The sequence below is a fragment of the Malaya genurostris genome, chromosome 1, assembly GCF_030247185.1.
Source record: "Malaya genurostris strain Urasoe2022 chromosome 1, Malgen_1.1, whole genome shotgun sequence".
In the NCBI taxonomy this organism is placed as follows: Eukaryota; Metazoa; Arthropoda; class Insecta; order Diptera; family Culicidae; genus Malaya; species Malaya genurostris.
Window position 1 is genome coordinate 94676970 of NC_080570.1, and position 22615 is coordinate 94699584.

Here is a 22615-nt window from a genome sequence, read left to right on the forward strand (position 1 = left end):
TTTGAAACGATGCACCTGAACTAAAGTACAGATTAGTTAGATTTAACATTCTGAAACACAAATATTATTAAATAACCACACGGAACCACCCGCGATCCCATTTCAACCAGAATATTAGTTGATTTTATGAATTCAATTGGTTAAAATTTGGTACAACTAATCGATTGTTGTTTCAACTAAACTGTCATTTTTGTTTTTCGATTAGCAGAAACGATGGTTGAAACAACTAATTTAACTGTTTGAAAAAAAAAAATGCTGTCAATTAGTGAGGACACATACCTTTCAATTTCAACAATTGTTATTGAAACAAAATTCTGTTAGTTGAAAAATAAATCGGTTTTATTTGTTCTAAACATTGCAAATAGTTGAATCAACTCGAACGATGTTATTGATTTGCCTAATACCTGACCTAAAATGAGTATTGAAAGATGATGCCTTCAAACGGGTGCACTGATAATCAATTTATATGAGCTTGGGTGCAGCAACCGCTGGGAATTGGAACGGCGACGGCAATTCAAACGCGTCATTCAAACGCAGTGCGTTTTGTGTCTTTGAAACCCTTCGTTCCTGTTACTTTTATAAATTAAATTGATGTCAAATGCGTTTTATTGCTAATGCATGAACATCATCTTCAGTATCAAACAGCTGGAAGTAAAACAGTCTGCTGGAAGTAAATCAATGATCGAATTTAAAGCATAAAATTTTTGCGCATACCTGAAAGATTACGAGATGATCATTCTTTAACATTTTCTAATTTGTCACCAAATCTTTTTCATCTTAAACAAGGTTAACTCTATCACAACACCGCTATTAGATATACACTTGTTATGGAATTATAAATTTCTCAAATCAAATGAAAACAATTTCACCAAACGCTTTAACTATCGATGTTGTTTTTATTGACATTTTGGAGCGACGCGAACAGATTTCAACTAAAAAAGTTGTTGCGCATTGCGATTATTGTTTTGCTTTCAATTGTCTCCGGCATTTGACAGCATTCAAAACAACATATTTTTCAACTACTTGAATATATGCAAATCAAAAACCATATTGGTTGAATCAAAAAGAAATTAGTTAAATCAACTATCGTAAATATCAAAAACTGTGATATCGCAATTTTATGATCAAAGGGTTCTCCGTGCAGTATAGTTCTTTATAATAAAATAATGGTGGCTCTGAAAAGAACCTTTTATGAAAGCGTTTGTGATGGAGAGTGATGAGTTGAATTCGAATTCCGATTGATGCCGCTGACTTCCGTCATCTAATTCCAGGCTGAACTGTTGTACGTGGGTGCGATACTGATATGGTTGGTGTAGGTGTAGCGTTTACAACCGATTATAATCTTCCAATAAAGAAAACATTAATTCGCTAGGTTGATCAATGATACAATAGGCATAATTTATTGAACGAAACTATCAATATTCTATAGGGATTCGTTTCTAGCATTCAGGAGGATCAAATTGCGTAATTCTCTACGACATTAAACTCTGGAACATTTTTCGCAAACACAAATAAGGCTTCACTTGATCTCGATTACTGTGAATTTCACACAGCGAAAAGTGCACAAATCTAACCAAGCTATTCTAGATTTTCACTAAATTGAGGATATTTACCTTTGATTTGCGAACAACAAATCCTAATAGTTCTTTAGAAAACTTTTGAGCCATTAGAACGGCTGATTTTGTGTAATGCTCTCCACCGTTGTTTTTTCATCAATGCAAATGACTGGCAGCTGTGACGTAATCGCTCTTGTCGGAGACGAAACAAGCTTTGCAAATGACACAAAATAAATCTGCTCGCAGTGGCGATAGAATCCAAATTGATCCAATTTTTGTTAGGAGCTTTCTTTTTACGTGATTTCGTTTGTAGCTTTTTCACTAATGGGCGGTCCTAACGGCTATAAAAATAGCCGCATACAGAATTTTAATGTCGATTATTTCATTTCGGATTTGCATAATTGCATATTGAAAGAAAATATCAATATGCTGTAGGGATTCGTTTCTAGCATTCAGAAGGACCAAATTGAGGAACTCACTACGATATTCACCACTTTTCGGAACATTTTTCTCGAACGATTTGTTGTACAGCAGCAGATATTTTGTTCTCTTCCTCAGAACGCGTTCTGAGTACTTCAATGCTTTTGCTATACACGTTTAAGTTGAAAAATTTCGATTCTATTGGTAGTTCGATTATATAAATCCTTTCACAGATCACTGAGCTATGAGCTTTAAAAATACAAGAAAGGCAAACGCGCCTTATGAATTATCCTCTTTGATACTCGTTTATACCAAACATTTCAGAAAAGTTTAATTTTGAATTATTTGAGATTATGTCACACAACTGATAATTTTATCATAAAATTGTGATCATATTTCCAATGGCGTGTAGCAAAAATTATGTTGATTCGTTAGATACAACAAGTGATATTCACGATCAAAAACTTATCACTCTCTCAGAGGTTAAATTTTGAAAAGGCACCCCATAGTAAAGTAAGTCGTATTCACGACAAAAGGCATAAAGTCATATAAATAATACGCATTACTGTAGCGAAAAGAAGGAAAAAAGGTTGAACAAATAGATATTCTAGTGAAACGGTTATTCTCAAAGAATTTGGTACCTGAAATTTACCAGAAAGAAGAATTCCCTGTAATTGTCGGCTTTTACAACATGAAAATAGGAAGCTAGTTGTTCTATTCCTTTCTTAATTTTTCACCGAAAGATATCACACGACTTCTAGGCTGGTTCGGGCCTTTAAACATAATATAAATTGGCATAAAAAATTTGAAATTTTATTGAAATTTCACAAGTTTAAACTAAAAGGTTTCAAATTCTCACCGAGAAATCCCTCGGGGAAACACGGTAACGGAAACTATATTTTAAAGGACTTTGGGCAGTAAATTCAGTAGGGTATGTGCTTCCGACTGTTTCAAGCATTTCTACACTAATGAATGATAGACGAATATTTGTCGCGCGATGTTATGCAAGCGATTCCCATACGGATAAAAATCCATTGCCGGCACCATGATTTAGATATTATGAAAATCATGAAACATGTCTTCTCATGAGATCATGCCTATTACTGATGATTTTATGAACAAAATGATTCATATCATGAGTATAACTCATCTTCCATAAAAATTTTCATGATTTAAATCATGTTGCTCATAATATTTTTAATAATAAGCGTGATCTCATGAGATGACATATTTTATGATTTTGATAATTTCTTAATCATGGTACCGGTAATGAATTTTTATCCGTGCATGGTTTTAAAATCTAGACAAACGGCTTCTACATCAATCGCTAGTATCAAATTGTAATTAATCGGAAACGCAACTCACGTAGTATATATTTTTTTTTCTTCCTCAAAAGACAAAGAACAGGCTACATGATAGCAGATACGCTTCAAGAAACACATACATTGATTAGCCTTGGCACAGACCATAGGCATCCTGCCAAACCGAAATAATCGATTATAAACCTAATCTGTAGCAAATGTGTAGACGAGGTGCTGCTACAATCGCTCATACATCGACAACTACTCCGAGGTGCGTCAATCGTTCCAACATCTATCTATCTACAACTTTACAGGCATGATAAGCGGTAAATCAAGCAAGTAGTGTGTAAACATTGAGCGACAACAAGACCAACCACTAGTTCGGAAATTGACCAACCAAAAGAATGGGCTCGTCGTCGCCCCTCATTCGACACTGAAAAGTTTAGTCAACTTTACTTTTCGTTGTTTTGCTAGAGGAGTTGAATTCGATCGAGCTGATAACAGCACCATTTGTGGTGTGATCTTATTTCCGCATTGAAGAATTTTTCAAATTATCACGGTTTCTCGCGGGAAACTGTGTGCTGAATCTGTATCTTGAACATGGTGAAATTCAAGTAAAAGAAGACCAACTCTATTCAATACCACTCGGGAGTAACCCTGGTGTATTTATGTAAACAGGTTTTGCATCGGTAGCAGCAAATACAGTTATTCACCGGAGAACTGGTTTATCATTGATTGTCTGCACCATGCCGGCCATATCAAGCTCGGCAGCTGTAGGCGAGGTATGGTAATCGATTTTAAAGAAAATTTTGCAATTTGATCTGTTTATGTATGCAAAAATAGAAACGATCGTAAATTAAGCGGTCCGGTGTGGGAAGCACTGCAAACGAAAATGAAATAAAAGTTGGTCACCCATGAGAAAGTCTATACGTTCATTGGAAACCCGATTGATGCATATGAGAAAAGCATATAAACAATGTAAGTAATGAAAACAGTTGCGCCGAGTACTGTCACAAGCCAAAATCTGAGACGAAATACGTTGCGAAAATATATGCTAATGGCACAAGCTGCACGTTGGAAAACAAGCGAAACTGAAACCACATACTTGCTGCAAAGGATGAGCGAACACACAATGCATCAAGTTTCGCTGATGAAATAGATTATTGTGGGAAGCAGGTTTGAATTTGTTTCATGTCAAGAGAAACTAACACCCTGAAGATGGTATGACAAAAGCTTAATATCGTAGTATTCACAAAGCATATGTATTTAAAAGATCTTTGAATTGATTGATTTGGTTTCTAAAATTTACCCGCACTGAGGATCGGTAAACTATAACAAGTTAAATTCGAACCTGTAATCAACACGCTCTTAGAAAAAAGCAAGTTCAGCAAATGTACAACCAAGAGCCGAAACTTTCAATTTTGGTATTATTTCACGTGCAATACAATACATCTTGTGATTTCACATTGACTTATGAAAATAATGTTCATATTTCGAGAGAAATTCGTCATACTATCCCACGAAGTATGAATAATAATGTGATACCCGGTAAAGAAATCGCAGTTGTTTGTCGTATGTTTCATAAAGCACAACTGCCATGGTGTTTTATCCCACGAAACAATTCGTGAGAGACCATCTGTAAACCGTCTGCCAAGAAGAGTGAATCAACTTTTTTTATTGCAGCTTGCCAACTATTGATAAAGCCACGTGAGAAACATAACTGGACCATCAATTGCCAAGATAGAGAAGCAAGCAAGCATTTTAAATGAAATGAACAGCTGCGAGATAACCTAACGCAATTTTGTTATATTTTTTAATTGTTTTCCAACTTTGATTTTCAATAGATCTTATGTACAATGCCACGAGATTCTACCCCAATAACACAATGACAATGTAAAGATATGGGCAAAAAAAACATATATATAAATGGCAAAAAAAACATATATATGAAATGTCAAAACTAATTGAGCATGATGTCCGCTTAGAGGTGGGAACTTTTGTATATTTCAAGTGCTCTTTTTTCTGGTGAAATTGTATATTGCCTATAAACAATGCGACAATCAAAATAACAAATCTTTCAAAGTTCTGTGCAGAATTGGAATTAAACTTATCGTCTTCGTATTCAATTGATGAAGTGGTGTTCAACTTTTCTGAAAAAAGAACCACCTGATATTTTATATTTATACCACTGGACTCGAAAATCATCATCATCCTAAATCTGAATAGAAGTCGATTGATTTATAAAATCAAGAAATTGTAATATTTTCTCCGGAAATATTGGCGAAATTCTGGAATTACGATGAATTGGTTACGTTCTCCGGTCTTCTTTTTCGATGGAAAGAATCTCTCCGTACTGGGGCATGCGTTTATAACACGGCTCGTTTTATTCAAGTGAAGCAACACCAACTTGTTGTACAGAAGGTCGAAAATGTACCAGTTTAAGGGGGGAGTAGGGTATAATATGTATAAAAAAACAATTATTTTTTACGGAGAAACAGCTTAAGCAAATTTATTCAAACTTTTTTCACATTATAAAGCTTTTTTAAACAATATTTAGTTAAATTTCCATATAGTAATATTGAAAAATAAAGCGGTAACAGAGCATTCCCAAAAACCTCTTTTGAGAATCACGTTGTGCGGTGAACACAATGGGTCGTATGAATAAAATGTAGTAAAGTCTGTTGTTTGTAGTATCTTCTCAAAAGCATTTACTGCGTGCTGTATTACCACGGAGCCGAAAAAGCTGGAATAAGCTTGTACAAAGCAAGAATCGTAGTTACTACTGCAAAAATACCACTTTGTTTAAATTTTTCTACTTCACTTTATCAGCAAACATACGAGTAGCAACCTCTAGAGCTACCAATCGAAAAATTGTAGTAAACACTAACAGATCGACTGAAAAGTTCGTATCGTTTCTATGAGAGGGCGCCACTAGAATTAAATCCATACCATTTTCAGTTAGTACCAACCTTCAAAAGATACGTGTATAAATTTGACAGCTGTTTGATTATTAGTTTGTGAGATATTGCATTTTGAGTGAAGCTACTTTTGTTATTGTGAAAAAAATGTAAAAAAAGGAATTTCGTGTGTTGATGAAACCCTCTTTTTTGATGAAAAAAAGTGCCGCCAATACCAAAAAATGGCTTGATGAGTGTTATCAAGACTCTGCACCAGGCGAAGCAACAATTCGTAAGTGGTTTGCAAAATTTCGTACTGGTCATATGAGCACCGAAGACGATGAACGCAGTGGACGTCCAAAAGAGGCTGTTACCGATGAAAACGTGAAGAAAATCCACAAAATGATTTTCAATGACCGTAAAGTGAAGTTGATCGAGATAGCTGACACCCTAAAGATATCAAAGGAACGTGTTGGACATATTATTCACGAATATTTGGATATGAGAAAGCTTTGTGCAAAATGGGTGCCGCGTGAGCTCATAATCGCGGATTGATGATTCTGAGCAGTGTTTGGAGCTGTTATATCGAAATAAAACCGATTTTTTCGTCGATATATAACAATGGACGAAACATGGCTCCATCACTTCACTCCGGAGTCCAATCGACAGTCAGCTGAGTGGACTGCACGCGATGAACCGAACCCAAAGCGTGGAAAGACTCAACAATCGGCCGGTAAGGTTATGGCGTCTGTATTTTGGGATTCGCATGGTATAATTTTCATCGACTACCTTGAAAAGGGAAAAACCATCAACAGTGACTATTATATAGCGTTTGAAGGACGAAATTTCAAAAAAACGGCCTCATTTGATGAAGAAAAGTTTTTTTTCATCTAGACAATGCACCGTGTCACAAGTCGATGAAAACCATTTCGTGTGGCGATTTTTATAATGGATCAAAATTTAGAACAACGTGCGTGCATCAAATTTTGTGTTGCAAATGGTGAATCGTGTCTAGGAAAAACACAGGCATACGAGTGGTATAAATGCTACAAGCTTGGATCATGATGGGATCCCTGGCTGCCCAACAACATCTGTTACTGAAGAAAACATTGAATCAACGAAGCAAATCGTGTTGCAAAATCGTTCTGTACCGATTAGAGAGATTGCTGTGTTGTTGGGCCGAACACATTTTAACTGATGTTTTGGGTTTGAAACGCGTCGCTTCTCGGCTGGTGCCAAAAAAGCTGAATTTCAGCGTTGGTTGTGTCACAGTTTTTGGCCAAAAATTCAACCAATATCATCAACCAAGCACCGTACTCTCCAGATATGGCCCCGTGTGACTTTTTACTCTTCCTCAGACTTAAATTGCCATTGCGGGGAACGCGTTTTGAGACCATAGAGACTATAAAAGAGAATTCGCTGCGTGAACTAAAGGCCATACCTTCGGTGGCCTATAAAACTTGTATGGAAAATTGGATCAAGTGTTGGCATTCATGTATTGCCGCAGGAGGAGAGTACTTTGAGGGCGATAATAAAGAAATTTATAAAAAAAAGAAATTTTGCGTTTTACCTTTTTTTATAAATATAAAAAATAGGTATAGAATTCGCTCAAACTTTAAAAAAAATTTGCGAGGCCCGGAGGGCCGAATGTCATATACCAATCGATTCAGCTCGACGAACTGAGCAAATGTCCGTGTGTGTGTTTGTGTGTATATCTCAGAGATGGCTGGACCGATTTTGATCAAACTAGTCGCAAATGCAAGGTCTTTCCGTCACCCTGAACGCTATTGAATGGTTTTGAGATCGGATGTTCACTTTTTGAGTTATACGAAATTTTATGTCAAAATTTTCAGTTTTCTGCCAATATCTGTCACAATTGATCTTGAAAACAGAATATGTTTGTGGACTTAGATTCCGCATGGTAATACCAATCCAACAAGCCATAGATTGTTAAAATCCGTCAATTTTTAACGGAGATATCGATATTTTTGTGTAAGCGACTTTTCCCCTTATTCCAGTAGTAGAAATTTTGAGCGCTATATGATAATTCAATGCTTGGAAACAACGGAAAACACGATTTTTTATACTGTTACATACGATTGTTTTTAAGTACCACTAAGACTGTGTACATCATCCTTTTTCATCACATTTTGCCTCGGACAGATTTTAGCACGGCTTGTTTTTGGCAACATAATCGTTCGAATATGACATATGCAAACCAGATGATGGCAAAGATGGCAATACTTTCGAATTGAAAACAATCCCATAATTATATTGATTTAAACTAATTACTGCAATAAATGCTGGACGAACATAACAGCCATATACCATTCGAATCAGTTTGTCGAGATCAGCAAATGCGTGTGTGACAAATAATTTCACTCAATTTTTTTCGGAGATGACTCAACCGTTTTCTACAAACTCAGATTCACATGAAAAGTCGTATACTCCCAAACAAGGCTCCTGAATTATGTTTGGCTCCGACCTCTGGTTCCGGAACTACAGGATGATATGTGAAACGAAATTAAAACTGTGTAACTCATTTTTCTCGTAGATGGCTGAACCGATCTAAGATTCAAATGAAATCTAAGAATCATCTGAGATTCAGTCGATAACCAAATAAACTAATTTTATTTTTGGTTGTAATCAGTTCTCATTTCGGAAGGCACCCAAAAATTTAATTCACACTACGATTCCTCAAAGATGTCTACATTGATTTTCAAACACTTTGAAACAAATGTAAACTATACAGCTACTCAGGTTAATTTGTCTGACTTCGGCAACACCGAATTTCGAATTCCGGTTCCAGTTTCGAATCGATTCTCAAAGCTCTATCGTTTTTTCAAAAAAAGCCAAATCGAATTTCAGAAACAAAAGTTCAAATTAAAATAAATCTAATTTTATCCAATTCTGACTTCCGATTCTGGATTTGTAGGATGATGAATTTTTTAAATTCAAAGCGATATAGAAGATGATAATCCCGAAAAGCTTTAAAGTTGGACTCAAAAATATAGCAATTTATTCGTCATATGGCTTCCTGAATACCGGCACTGGAAGTACCTTAAATTACCCTAAACTCTAAGTGGAAATTTCTTCGACATATCATGGAATGTTTATTCGATTGTTACACTTTTAGATTCAAACTCGATTCGATTTGCAGTTTCGACATTACAGAGTAATGAGTGATTAAAATCTCAAATTGCCACTTAAAACGACAGACATTAGAATAATGTCATGAAAACTGAAACACCGAAGAATATGTATGCAAAAAACACATGCGGATGGATAAAAAAAGGTATCATCTCACTGCTAGGTGGATTAGGCACGTTTTTGTATAAAATTCCGGTTCTTTTTTGATCATAAGGTATGTTCCAAAATTTGAAAAGAATCGGATCAGTTTATTTTGCAAGATCGTGTTCACGAACTTTGGTTTTCAGAAACACGCGTTTAAATTTTTTTTTCTCAAAAAGCGAGCAAAAAATATTTTTGGTAACTTACACTGAATCATTCAATTGATTCTAAATTTTGACACAACATTTTTTTCTCAAAACTGTTTATCTCTTACCCCACTCCTGCGAAATACACATCACTCTTTTAATAAGAACAGTATTTCTTTATATATTTTGATATCTAATTTTGTTGAGTTGGCTATGTTCGAACGGGTTTCCAAAGTTCGAGTGGGTTAAATAGCAAAGTGATATGAAACGCCAATGAGGATCTTTCTTTGCCCAGTATTTTACGCAAGTCGTTACCCTGAACTTGCAGTTACTGGGTGTCTATCGATCTGATAGTTCGTCGCTGTGTTTGTTAATCTGGAAATGTTTGCTTATTGTGATTAAACAATTCGCAAAACCAGCAGTCTAATAAAAATTTTATTTACGTTTCCGCATGATTGAACTAAAGAACATTATCAATTTAAAAACATGTGATCAAATATTTGTATTTCAACATATGATCAATATTGCTTGAAAGAACAAAGAGAAGTTCTGTAAGCTTGAGGCTCCTACATAGCCCAGGTTGACGTTTCAAAGTATAAAGCGCGGCTCTTACAATCTGAATGTCGTATGATCGAGTTCTGACTTAGAAGGATGCATAGTCCGTAGGCTACGAAGTCTGTTGAAACAGAAGGTCAAGCTCCGCATCGGAATGTAGTATCCTGACTTTGATTTGCTTGCATAGCCGGCTGTCAACGTCAATTAGAACTGCGGAATCCAGCCGATATCTAGAAATTAATATTTTAGTTTTTGAATTTAATCATGACTCGTAGAAGGTGTAAAGAAGAATACCGTACTGTGTTCAAAAGACTTCAAAATGTCATCTTAAGGTTAGAGCCTCTAAAAACGAAACAAAAAAATGTATTCCTGCAGCCTTCATCATTTTTTTTCATGTCATATTTTCTTGGGTGTTGAGTTTGCTTATTGCTTTAAAATCCTTGTAAGTACGTAGGGAGCTAGATTCGATTTTGTTCTTTGATCGTCGCTTCGAGTATAAATGTATAGATAACAATATTGGAATCGCCAGCTAATACTTTGAAACTGTACGGCCGTGTATTCTTATATTCGTCTTTGTATTATCCTTCATTCTAGGTGACTCATCGAACCGGAACGATAAGAAAGCCGACGGGAAGCAACAGAAAAATCATGATCACGGCACGGTAGACAACGAGCCCAGCTCGGCAGCTGCTTCCGGTACTGCGATGAACAAGACCGGCAGAAAAGCTGCAGCTTCCGCCGTGGCAACGAATGTGAAGAAACAGCGCACAGCTGAAGCCAACTATCAGCATCCATGGCTGTACACGACACTCAAGGGCCACACCCGCCAGGTGCTCGATATGGACTTCTCCAGAAATGGGAAATTTCTAGCAACATGTGCGGAAGGTAAGCTACTTTATACTGGGGATGTTTATTTTTCATTCATATTTTCGCCAAGGTAAAACACGATTTTCCGTAGCCATCAATATTACCTAATTGTTTTTCGGATATATTTTCAAACAAATAACGATTGAAACGATTCCCCGGCGAACTTTGGTTAGAGCCGGGGTTCAAAAAAACGATATAAGAAAATGATTGAAATGACAAATTCTTAACGTTCAAATTTATTGTTTTTTTTATTATTCTGTCTTTTATGAAAAAAATGTGAATGTAGTTCATTTTCATTATTTTACTGAGCAGGAACCACAACCAGTGGCGTACCGAGAAAATTTGACGCCCGGGACAAAATAAGAGATTTGCCGCCCCCATCGTTGATTTAGTAAGCAAAAAAAAAAGCAAAACAAAGCTGAATTCTATCTCCGGAAAGATGATTTGGGCGAGAAAAAAAAGGTCCCAAGGATATTAGTTTGCCGCCCCCATAAACCCATAAAAATGTCGCGCCCGGGGCGAGTGCCCCTTCGCCCCCCTCTAGATACACCACTGACCACAACAATTTCACTGAACAGAAAGATTCCACGAAAATTTATGTTGGACCATCTGTAGATGTACGTTATGGGATATGAAAAGCAATTTTTCTTTATCAAAATTATTCAAAATGGCGAACATTTCGAGCATCTCCCAAGACAGGTTTTAGAAACGTAAACTTCCCGTTAACATGATATTTTGCGTAGTTTATCTCTGATAAATACAAATAATGCATTAAAACGATCAGGAGACTCGCCTCAAGTGCGTGAACCTCATGTAGTTGTGAATTTTCAATACTTAGCTACATATAAACATACATGCAAGAAAAACAAAGTGTTTTCTTGTTGTTTTTATTCAAAATAAAACACTAAACCTTAAGATTCATGTCGATCAAATCAGTGGTTTTATTTTTATCGTATGCACGGACGGTTTCGAGAAAACGCGCTTCAAAAGAAAAATTGGGCGCGAGTAAATTCGAAGAACAGTATCTCCGAAAATATTTAAAGTACGACTTCATAACTTTGAAAATATGTCCTCAGAAAACATATCTATCGATTGAAACAATAAATGAAAAATCGATTTCTCATAGAGGGCTCATTCATTAAGTAACCTATGAATATCGTTAAGGAATTATATAACTATGGAGGATTTATGGACTAAGCCTAAGACTAACAAGTGCACGAAAGGAATGGATCTTGGAAAGGGTTTCAGAAGCGTTCCGCAGTGTTATGCAATCATATATATTTCCGAATTCTTCCGCATTTGGAACTCCACATACCAACATTTTCCAGGAGTGGAGTTCGGTATACTCCCAAAAGGGTTTCCGCCGTCCCTCGTGCTACCCCTACGCCAAAACGCCTTTTACCATTTTTTACAAATACTTTATGATCAAAAAAGAACCGGAATTTACATTTTAAAATTCCCGCGCTTGTCCAATCGGTAAAGTTTTATACACATTCTGTCAAATTTTGACGCATATCGTACGATTAGTTTTTGTTTGGCGTCTATACAAAGAAGTTGAAAAATTTTCGTGTGGCGATTTTTATAATGGATGAAAATTCAGAACAACGTGCGTGCATAAAATTTTGTGTTGCAAATGGATTTAAGTATTCCGAAACGTTGAAAATGTTAGAAAAGGCCTTTGGTGAATCGTATCTAGGAAAAACACAGGCATACGAGTGGTATAAACGCTTCAAAGGTGGTCGTACAAGCTTGGATCATGATGAGATCCCTGGCCGCCCAACAACATCTGCTACTGAAGAAAACGTTGGATCGGCGAAGCAAATCGTGTTGCAAAATCGTTCTGTACCGACTAGAGAAATGGCTGTGTTGTTGGGCATCTCTTATGGATCAGCCGAACACATTTTAACTGATGTTTTGGGTTTGAAACGCGTCGCTTCTCGGCTGGTGCCAAAAAAGCTGAATTTCATTCAAAAACAGCGTCATGTTGATGTGGCCAAAGAGATGATTTCCAACGCAGATACTCAACCAAGCACCGTACTCTCCAGATATGGCCCCGTGTGACTTTTTCCTCTTCCCCAGACTCAAATTGCAATTGCGGGGAACGCGTTTTGAGACCATAGAGACCATAACAGAGAACGGGGTATCTTTAGATATAGATAATGCCAAATTTGCAGCTTTTTTTATATCTGTCACAATTAACCTTGAAAACTATATATGGTTCAAAATTTAGATACCTTATCGTAATATCACTCAAACAAGCCGTAGATTGTAAGAATTCGTGAACTATCCACGGAGATATCGATCTCCCAATGGTAGGGCTTTTGAACGGAACCCGATGGTATGACGCTTGCAATCAAAATTAGTATTGGAATTTTTCTACTTTTCGCATCACTCAAATAAATAAAAATGTATATTTATCGAAATTGTGATTATTAGAAAAAATATTTTGTCCTACTTATTTTGGTGAAGCAATCGATGAGTCCTTCTAGTAACTATTCTTGAGAGACAAACGAATATTGATGCAGAAAACATGATCGATGAAAAAGATATCATCTCACTGCTAGGTGGATTAGGTACGTTTTTGTAGTCATTTTCGGAGATAAAAATATATCACAAAAACCAATAAATCGATTTATTCGAAATTTCAAGGTGTTCTAAATTGCTATAACTAGCTCGTAAACGAAGGATGTTACAGAAAAGCAAATTAGTTTTCCCGAAAAAATCAATAGTTTTTTTCCGAAATAATCGATATTGGAATCTGCAATTTATCACATGTTACAATAAAATTTCAGAACCGTTTTAAAGGCAGGTGTACATGACTTGAGTTTGTCTCTTTTGCAAACAAATCTAACAACTCTCTGACAATCTTTTTCATTAACGAAGCTCTAGCAGTAATACATCAATTCTGTCATGAACGTATGCGTGAGTGTTGTTGGATATACCTAACGATACATGTACTGCAGAGTTCCTTCCCAGTTCGAAAACATCTTGTAATTTTTAATCTCATAAGATGTACATAAATTGAACGTCATATTTCACACAAACTTATGTTCAAAAACATGTAAAATTGTGTAATTTGAAAATTACAAAAATTGAGATTGAAATCGAGTAAAAACAAAAACAACCAAAGATCGATAGCAACAGCGCAACTTGAACCGAGAAACACTAGATCACAAAGCACGCCGGTAATCGACTGAGCCACAGAAGCACATTTCTTCTTAATGAATAATTGATACACATGAATCTATACAGAGGCACTTGGTAGCTGAGTGCAAATTACACTCGGAGCCAGTAAAATTCTATACGAATGGAATATTGTGTCACTTGACAAGTTAAGTAACTATGAATTGTATCGTTTGCAGAATTATGTTACCTTTAAAATTTATAGAGTGGTATGGTTCTGCTGTGACATTATGTTTTGGCAAATCGTTTTTATGACCAAATAGAACCAAACTGTCAATATTTGAACAAAAAATAAAAATGTTGATTTTTTTCAGGGAAATTTTGCGAATTCTGACTGAAACAATCTGTTCTGTTCCTATTGGATGATCGCATTCAATGTCTAATTGAAGTAGCTATCAAAGGCTACGACCATATGCGACCTGACCTGTGTAGTCATTTTGTGGCCATTAACACGCCTCTTTGAAGCTACTCTCTTGTGTGTACCGTCGTCACAAGGTCACGTACCGACGTAATGTTGATAATAAAAATCATCTTTTTCATTTAGTTTACATAACAATTACGTCGACACTCGTGCTCCACTCGCCAAAACACGCAGTCAATGCGAGTGTGTGGACTGGAACACCGTTGCCCGTACTGTTTTATTCGTTTCAGACACCAGAAAGGCGAGTAAACCCTTATTTGGTGGTCCTCTGAGTTACTTAGTGCCGTACTACAAGTGCGCGAGTGTACAGACCAAAGTCGTTCAGCGAGCAGCTACGTTCCCATTTCAATTTACACGTTGCTGCTAATCTATGCCGGATACCTATTTTAGGATGGTCGTGGTTTACGATATCTATAACCCTAGCAGATAGGATGCATATGTCGTAAATCAAGAGATAAAAAAATTATCACGTAACTCACCGAGCGATAACCAATTTGAAGGTATACTACTGGATGAGAAACATAACCTTCATTTCTTGTGTGATTTTTTGTACTACTCGTATAAACGACTGACATATTACATTAAATAGTCTTACTATCGGTTTAATCATGTTTTATCATACTATACATTTAAAATAAATCCATAATCTGCACATGATGTCAGCTATAGGTTCTACATTTCTAAGATGGATTTCTTTAATAAAATTCCTTAAATGACTTCAATGAGTTTCTGTTAGTGCAGTAACGTATGTCTACATTTTGAAAATTACACATTTAAAACCAATTCTCGAGCTCTCGGTAATGTAAAATGCCAAGATAGATCGACAACACACAGTCCTGCTTATTGCTTAGTAAGGAGTGTATCGAAAATAAGCTATCCACCAATTTTTTTTTTTCAAATTATGATAATAAACAATATTTTATTCAAACTAAAAATTGATCCTTTATTGTACGAGGTTAAACTTGAGTATAATGAAAACCGGATGTAAAGTTATTCCTTCACGAATTTTCGAACTTTTGATCGAACGCTCTTCATCAAGTTCCGGACAAGTGTTCCATCGCATGTTTTGGACGCTTGGTCCAAGTTTTTTTGAATTCCTGCATGTTTCTAGCTGCCTTAAAGACTGGTGGTAAGAACTTGAAGACCCTCTTCACGATTGCCCAGTAACGTTCGATGTGTCGAAGCTGAGGGTAAATTGGTAAATTAATATTTTTCTCAACGAAATTTATACCCTTTTCCGCACGCCAATTGAGTTTCTGCATTTATAGTTCCGGTAGTGTAAAAAATGGTTGACTTCAAACCACAGGAACATATTGTTTGCCATACCAGTACCATTCGACCGAATTTCTCCACTTGAATCGACCTGTCCGCATCGCTCACATCCTCTCCAACGACAACAGTTAAGTATTGTGAACCTGGAAGGGTTTTTGAGTCCTTCTTAACATAAACCTCATCGGCTATCATAACGCATGTATCCGGACACTGTAAAAGACGCGAATACAATTTCCGGGCCCTTGTTGCTGCTCGCTTCTTCTGTAGTAAAAAAATAAATGGAGCGTCATATTTCACCCAAACTTATATTCAAAAACATGTAAAATTGTGTGATTTGAAAATTCCAAATCACAACGATCCACATTTTTTTATCAAGTGTTTTAGTGACTCAGAGTTCCTATAAGAACAGTTGGATAATTTAACTAATTGGTGTAACATCTACATTATGGTTTTTGAGGGGCTACCACTTTCGGCATAATACCGTTTGGCATAACGCCGTTTGGCATAATGGTTATTTGACATAATGGTCATTTGGCATAACAGATGAACAAGCTGCTTAATAGAAATTGTTCTAATTTACTGCAATTTTGAAAGGTCTAATGCGGCTATGCAGAGTTTTAGATTATATTCAAGTGGATTTTCAAGTTCTGCGGAACGTAACAACTGTATTTTTATGGTGTAAACGCTTCGCTCGAAAATTTGATTTCGATTTTTTTCGTAACAACCCTGTAAATGGTAATGCTTGATGGGTTTGAAGTTATCTCGCTCACAAATATCGGTGGTGGCCGCATCTTTCGGTCCGTGTGGGACCGCGGGAAACACCCCCCGGGTCACGAGGACCCAGCGAGTGTCCCGCATGCTGGGAAGCATAAAAGAACTATCCCGACATAAAAAGAGAAGCATAAAAAAGCTATCCCGACTCGTTAACACATTCCGAGCCGGTCCCTGAGCGATTCCAATAGGTCCGTCGCGATACTCTGCGCATGACCACCCAACATAGTCGAAGTCCTGATAACCGTCACCACAGGTGCAGAGATCGCTCTCCGCGAGCCTAACACACCAGAATGAAATCGTGACTCATGTTCATCTCCATGAACCAAGATTTCGTCGATACCCTAGGAATGATAGAGTGTAGCCATTGTCCCAGTTCGCCATTGCTCCATTGAGGTTTGCCAACTTTCGAGAATTTTCTGACAAGATATACTGAAAATTTCAATGGAGCAGATTGATTTGCAGATAAAGCTCTCAACGTTTTTCCCCAGGAAATACGGGCGACACTTTCCTGACTTCATCGCCCGAAGAGCTTCTTTTGGAACTTAGACTGTCCATGACAATGATGTAATGATCTTTGTGCAAGGTTTCAATGATCTCAATGATCTGATTGAAGATGCCGAAGTCTGTGGACTCGTTGATTTTTTATCAATCAGTGTGCTATCAAGACACATGTGAGCACTGTTTGAGATGATAGTGTATTCTATGATTGACATGATAAAAAAATCCAGTTTTGTCTATGGGTATGTATACAGATTCGGTCGATTCTTCCGCTTTGAATCATCACTCAAAACTACGTTTTGTTAACGATTTTCCTTAATATTAAGATAAAATATGTAAACCTCTTAATCAATGGGAAATATCCTCATATCTTTATTTACACAGAAAGAAGATATTCGGCCTTCCATCGTTGAAAGGATCCTCAACGAGGAGTCAACTTTTCTTTTTTGACAAATTTACTTTGCAATTGATGTATAAACATTATGCCGAGCCAACTTGTGCTGATTTTGGAGCATTAGTCCAAAAGATTATTCGAACCAAAATTTACCTTCAAGTTTAACCGATGTTTCCTAAAACAGTAAACCATAGTCATTATTACTGCCCGGTTCTGAGTGGTTGCTTCTCCAGCTGGCTTACCTTTGCATTGAGAATTACAAGTAAAATAAAGACTTTGTCCGTTCACGATGCCTCGTGTGTTCACCTCATTACATTAGTCACACTTCCTTCGTTATGGCTATAAAAATACAATAAAAATAATACATATAAGAAGAATTGCATAGGCGTTATACGAGTGCTGCCGGTACTGAAACTACTGCTAAATTACCATTTGGTGGCGCCACTACCAATTCCATATTATATCATTCACGCATACCCATACGCCCATTTAGTACCTAAGTGCGAAAGCTGTAGCAAAACGCATAAGAAGTTCCGAATAATGGTGAAGTTTTTAGATCGGTGCTACATTTGAAGATTTCACACTGAACAAAAGGCGTGATCTTGCGGTTCATGCCAACTATCTAACCACCGATCTCAGAACGAGCCAATCGGAAGTTTGAACGTTGAGCAGCAATGTTCTAAATCGTGTTTTTCTTCTTTTTCTTCCATGTTAAAGATGCGCCTTCAGCTGGGTCGAGCGGCAGCAATCATTCAATTAATGGTAATATTAATGAAAATGATGAACAAAATGCTACCACGCGCTCGCTATCGCCTTCGTCATCGTCGTCATCATCGTCGTCTTCGGCCTTCAACAGTGTTAGCGATGGCAAAGTGACCAACGATGTTAGCAGTTGTTCAGGTGGTGGTAGTGGTGCCACCAGTGGCAGCACGAGTAGTAGCAGTTGTGGCAGTACTCATGGTGAAGACACGCCAAATACTCAAGGCAGGACTAAGAAACAGCGCAAATACACGAAAAAGAAACAATATAAAAAACATGCTAATAATAGCAACGCTAACAATGGTAACGTAAAAAAGCTGACATCGTCGTCGATCACTAGTGGCGACGTTGGCAACGCACTACAAGATGATCACATTACACACTCGAAATACTATTACAACTCGTCTGCATCATCTTCGAGCTCGTCGCTTGCAATTCATACATCGAAATCATGCTCACCGTCCAAAAGCATGAACATCAGTCAACGTGAAGCGATCAGTTCTGCAAACGCATTATGGCCATCATTGCCAACGCCAGCATCATTGGTAAAAACACCTCAATTATCCGCTTCTAACAAGATAGATAAAAACACTAGTTACCAGCAAGGTCGTACAGATTTGAGTGGTAACAATAATACTCGTGGGGTTGCAGTACAGCGATCAGATAGAAAATATTACAAAGGAAACACAGCTGACCATTTGAGTTCATCCGTAACTGGTGGTCCAGCAGCAAGTATAACGAAAACTTCACCATTACGTCAATATATCAAGTTGAATCTTCACGAGAACGATCTGGTCAAGTATCTTCGCAAATATATTCTTGACAAAGACGTGATGAAACAACTTGGATTCCCCATGGAATATGATCTGGACTCGAACAAAGCGATCATCTATAAGTTTCCACACGATTTTTTCCGTCCGGCACAACTTTACCCGACGTCTGCCGCCACTGTGGTGACTGAGGCAAAGAAGCGAATAATTGCTACCGAAGCAGACAAAAGTGACGACAATGACAGCGGGCAGGGAAGTGGAACTTCCTCGCCAACCAATATCGATGACAATGATGCACTGCTAATGTATCGGCTATCGAGTAAGTCAACGTCCCTGGACTCATCACTGAGTGCAGATATGCAACTACAACCGAGTGAGGAACGTGAATGTTGTCGATGCGGCAAAGGATTCTTCACCACCTGTGACGGAGAGTACCTAACACAAGAACATTGCATTTATCATTGGGGACGATTAACACGTGTTTTCACTGGTCTCGAATTCATAAAAGTATACTCATGCTGTAACGGAAACGTCGATGTGAAAGGATGCACAATCAACAAACTCCATGTTTGGACAGGGCTGCAGTCCGGCTTTAATGGACCTTTTGATGGATTTTTAAGAACACAGCCGTCACCAAGAAAGATGAAGAAGATGGAGGAATTGCTTCTCAATAAGTTCTTCTACAACAACTTTAACGAAGATTGTGTTGATTCGTTACATGAAAGTCTGGTGGACGATGACGAGAGCGACGGTATCTTCGCGCTCGATTGTGAAATGTCCTACACTGGTAGAGGTCTGGAGTTGACCAAGGTGACAGTTGTATCGACGGACGGTTCACTAGTGTACGAAAAAATTGTTAAACCAGATATTGAGATAGTCGATTACAACACTCGCTATTCGGGTGTCACAGAGGCGGACTTTGCCAAACCAGGCAACTATGTCACTTTAAAACGAGTACAAGAAGATCTCTTACGCTTTATCTATGATGATACAATCCTGATAGGTCATGCTATCGAGAATGATCTGAAAGTATTAAAACTCATCCATAAAACTGTGATCGACACATCCATCACGTTTCCGCACATGAATGGATTCCCTTTTCGACAGTCACTCAAGTCACTTACCAAAAACATTCTCAAGCGTGACATCCAGATGCAGGGGACATGTGGCCCGATATACTCGCGGTCGCATCATACTAATGCTGAACTAATATGTAGCGGCAGTAGTATCATTAAAAGTAGTAGTAGCAGTAGTAGTAATAGTAATAGTAACGATAGTAGTAATAATGCGAGCTGTGACAACAGCAAACGCATTAGTAGTAATAATAGTATTACCAATTTGCTCGGCCACTGTTCCCTGGAGGATAGCCGAGCTAGTTTAGAGCTCATGCTTTGGCGTGTACGCAAAGACAAATCAGTGCACGATAGTATCTGGAACGCCAATGGTTGTTATCGATTGCAAAATAATTAAAAGAAAATGCTGTGATTTTTTTTTAAATTAGGTATCTTTTTTTATTTTAGTCTAGTAAAACATCACAAGAGAGATCTGTGGTACATTACTTAGTAGTGGTAAATAAAACATACGGAGGTAGTCATTTTACTTCAACCATCGGAATATGTTTATTTTACTATTGTAGAATACTGCCAACCTAAAAACTTTCTGCAGTGTATATCTTGAACTAATTGGCAAAACAAATATAATGCCATGAAGCATCGCTGTGGGTTTGCTGTCAGTAAAACTAAAAATCTCAGTTAACATATTCAAATTACTTATAAATAGAAAAAAAACGTTGTCCCAGAAGTGATTGAGACGTACGGCGTCTATGAGTCTACAAGAACGCACGTCGCGTCGTTTAAAAACATTAAAGCAACATTGAATTATTTTAAAAAAATCGGTGTTGTAACAATGCACACAAAATACAACTTTTCGTCGATTCTCGACCAGCGAAATCATACTCAAAAAGAAACGCGCTATACAAGAAACAAATTCCGTCCTTTCGGCCAATACTTTATAAACAGAGAATCACATCAACATCATTGTCGCGATTTTTTTCGAATTCATTCATCAGTATAATTCTCACAACTTTCGAGTCAAGGTCACTATTTGGTTCCTAGAAGTAAATATATATTTTTATATAAACCACAAAAATTTGAATAAATCCGTCGTTTGTTGTGTTTTCATTCAGACGACACACATGCACATACCTATATGCGAAATGTGTTTTAGTTCAAATAAATATGAAAGACTGTATTCTTTTTACATAATGTTTAGCAGTGTCATTTTTATGTTAGCCTCATTTCACTAAGAAACTTAAAACGAGGCTTATACACCCACACAAACAAATGCAGTACTGAGCGGCTCCACAATTTAAAGTTTATTTATAAACATTCAAAACAGTTGGCTAGAAGGAAACCCCCTCTGTTCTGTTTTCACACATCATACCCAATTCCCATACAAACATAATAATATCTGATAAATTGCAACGCATCTTGCACGATGTAATTAGGTGACTTTTTTCATCTTTTCCACACAAGTAACCGATTTTCTTTTAATTATTTTGTATTCGAGAAAATAGTGCAACTGAAGAGCGTCATAATCGTGTAACGAAAATTTAATTTCAATTTGCTCTGGTCGTACGAATGCTTGCTGTCAAAAAACATAAATAAATCAGAAGCTGCTCTAAGCATTTTGTACCAAATGTTTTGAAATGGATTCAGTATCGTATGAGAAGAATGTTATCGGTTTTAAACGTTACAAGTTCATCAAAGTACAGAGCAAATTTTTAAATCTAGTGTAAATAAAGTTCATTGCAAGAGATCCACAAGCCCTAATCTGAATCCTTATCATATCAAATATTGGGTATAACAAAATAACGATGATAACAGATGGATGACACGTGTAGGACTAAGTTTCTAAGATGATGATTTAAATCATTTCACGACTTTCAATTTGTCATTATAAACACTCGCAAAAGAAAATCTATGTCTAAGAGTTTTTTGCGAAAAGTCAAAAAAGAAAATACTGAAAAAATAAATTTAATATTTTTAGCAGACGTGTATTTATTTAAGTAGACATAAAAGAATGGGATGGTCATCATGCTGAGGGGTTCAATGTAAATTAAACCGATAACATATTTCGTAAAATGTATGATTTATTTCATTCATATGGCAACTGTGCTTCATGTGATATTGAAACCCAAGAGTAATAATTATTCATTGGAAAATGCATTGATCATTTATTTCACATAGCACTCTACTAACAACGCCATCCGTTTCATTTGTTTCTTGTTTATTGTTTATTATTGTAAAATCAACAGACACATTGTAGTCCTAATGATAATTTCTAATGCTAAGTAAAATATTTGCTTGAATTGTTTTCCGTGAAAGGTTGAAGTCAAATCCAGATGATACACGATTAAACGATCTTTGCAAGCCTATAACGGCACCGTTTGTTCCATAGTTGGTGCGACGTAGAAGTAGTCGAAGAAAGGCGTTGTTACGGAGAGCACGGG

General features: G+C 36.9%; 1 protein-coding gene across 2 annotated transcripts in view; it reads left to right on the forward strand.

Annotated features, from left to right (window-relative positions):
* LOC131425121 (serine-rich adhesin for platelets) overlaps positions 1 to 22151 on the forward strand; it is a 51383-nt gene extending 29232 nt beyond the window's left edge. For both annotated transcript variants that reach the window (XM_058586727.1, XM_058586728.1), the window contains exons 2-3: positions 10761 to 11051; positions 18293 to 22151. In XM_058586727.1, the coding sequence (XP_058442710.1) occupies positions 10761 to 11051; positions 18293 to 20574 (2573 nt within the window). In that variant the 3' untranslated portion in view covers positions 20575 to 22151. The remainder of the gene's footprint in view (positions 1 to 10760; positions 11052 to 18292) is intronic.
* The last annotated feature ends 464 nt before the right edge of the window (positions 22152 to 22615 follow it).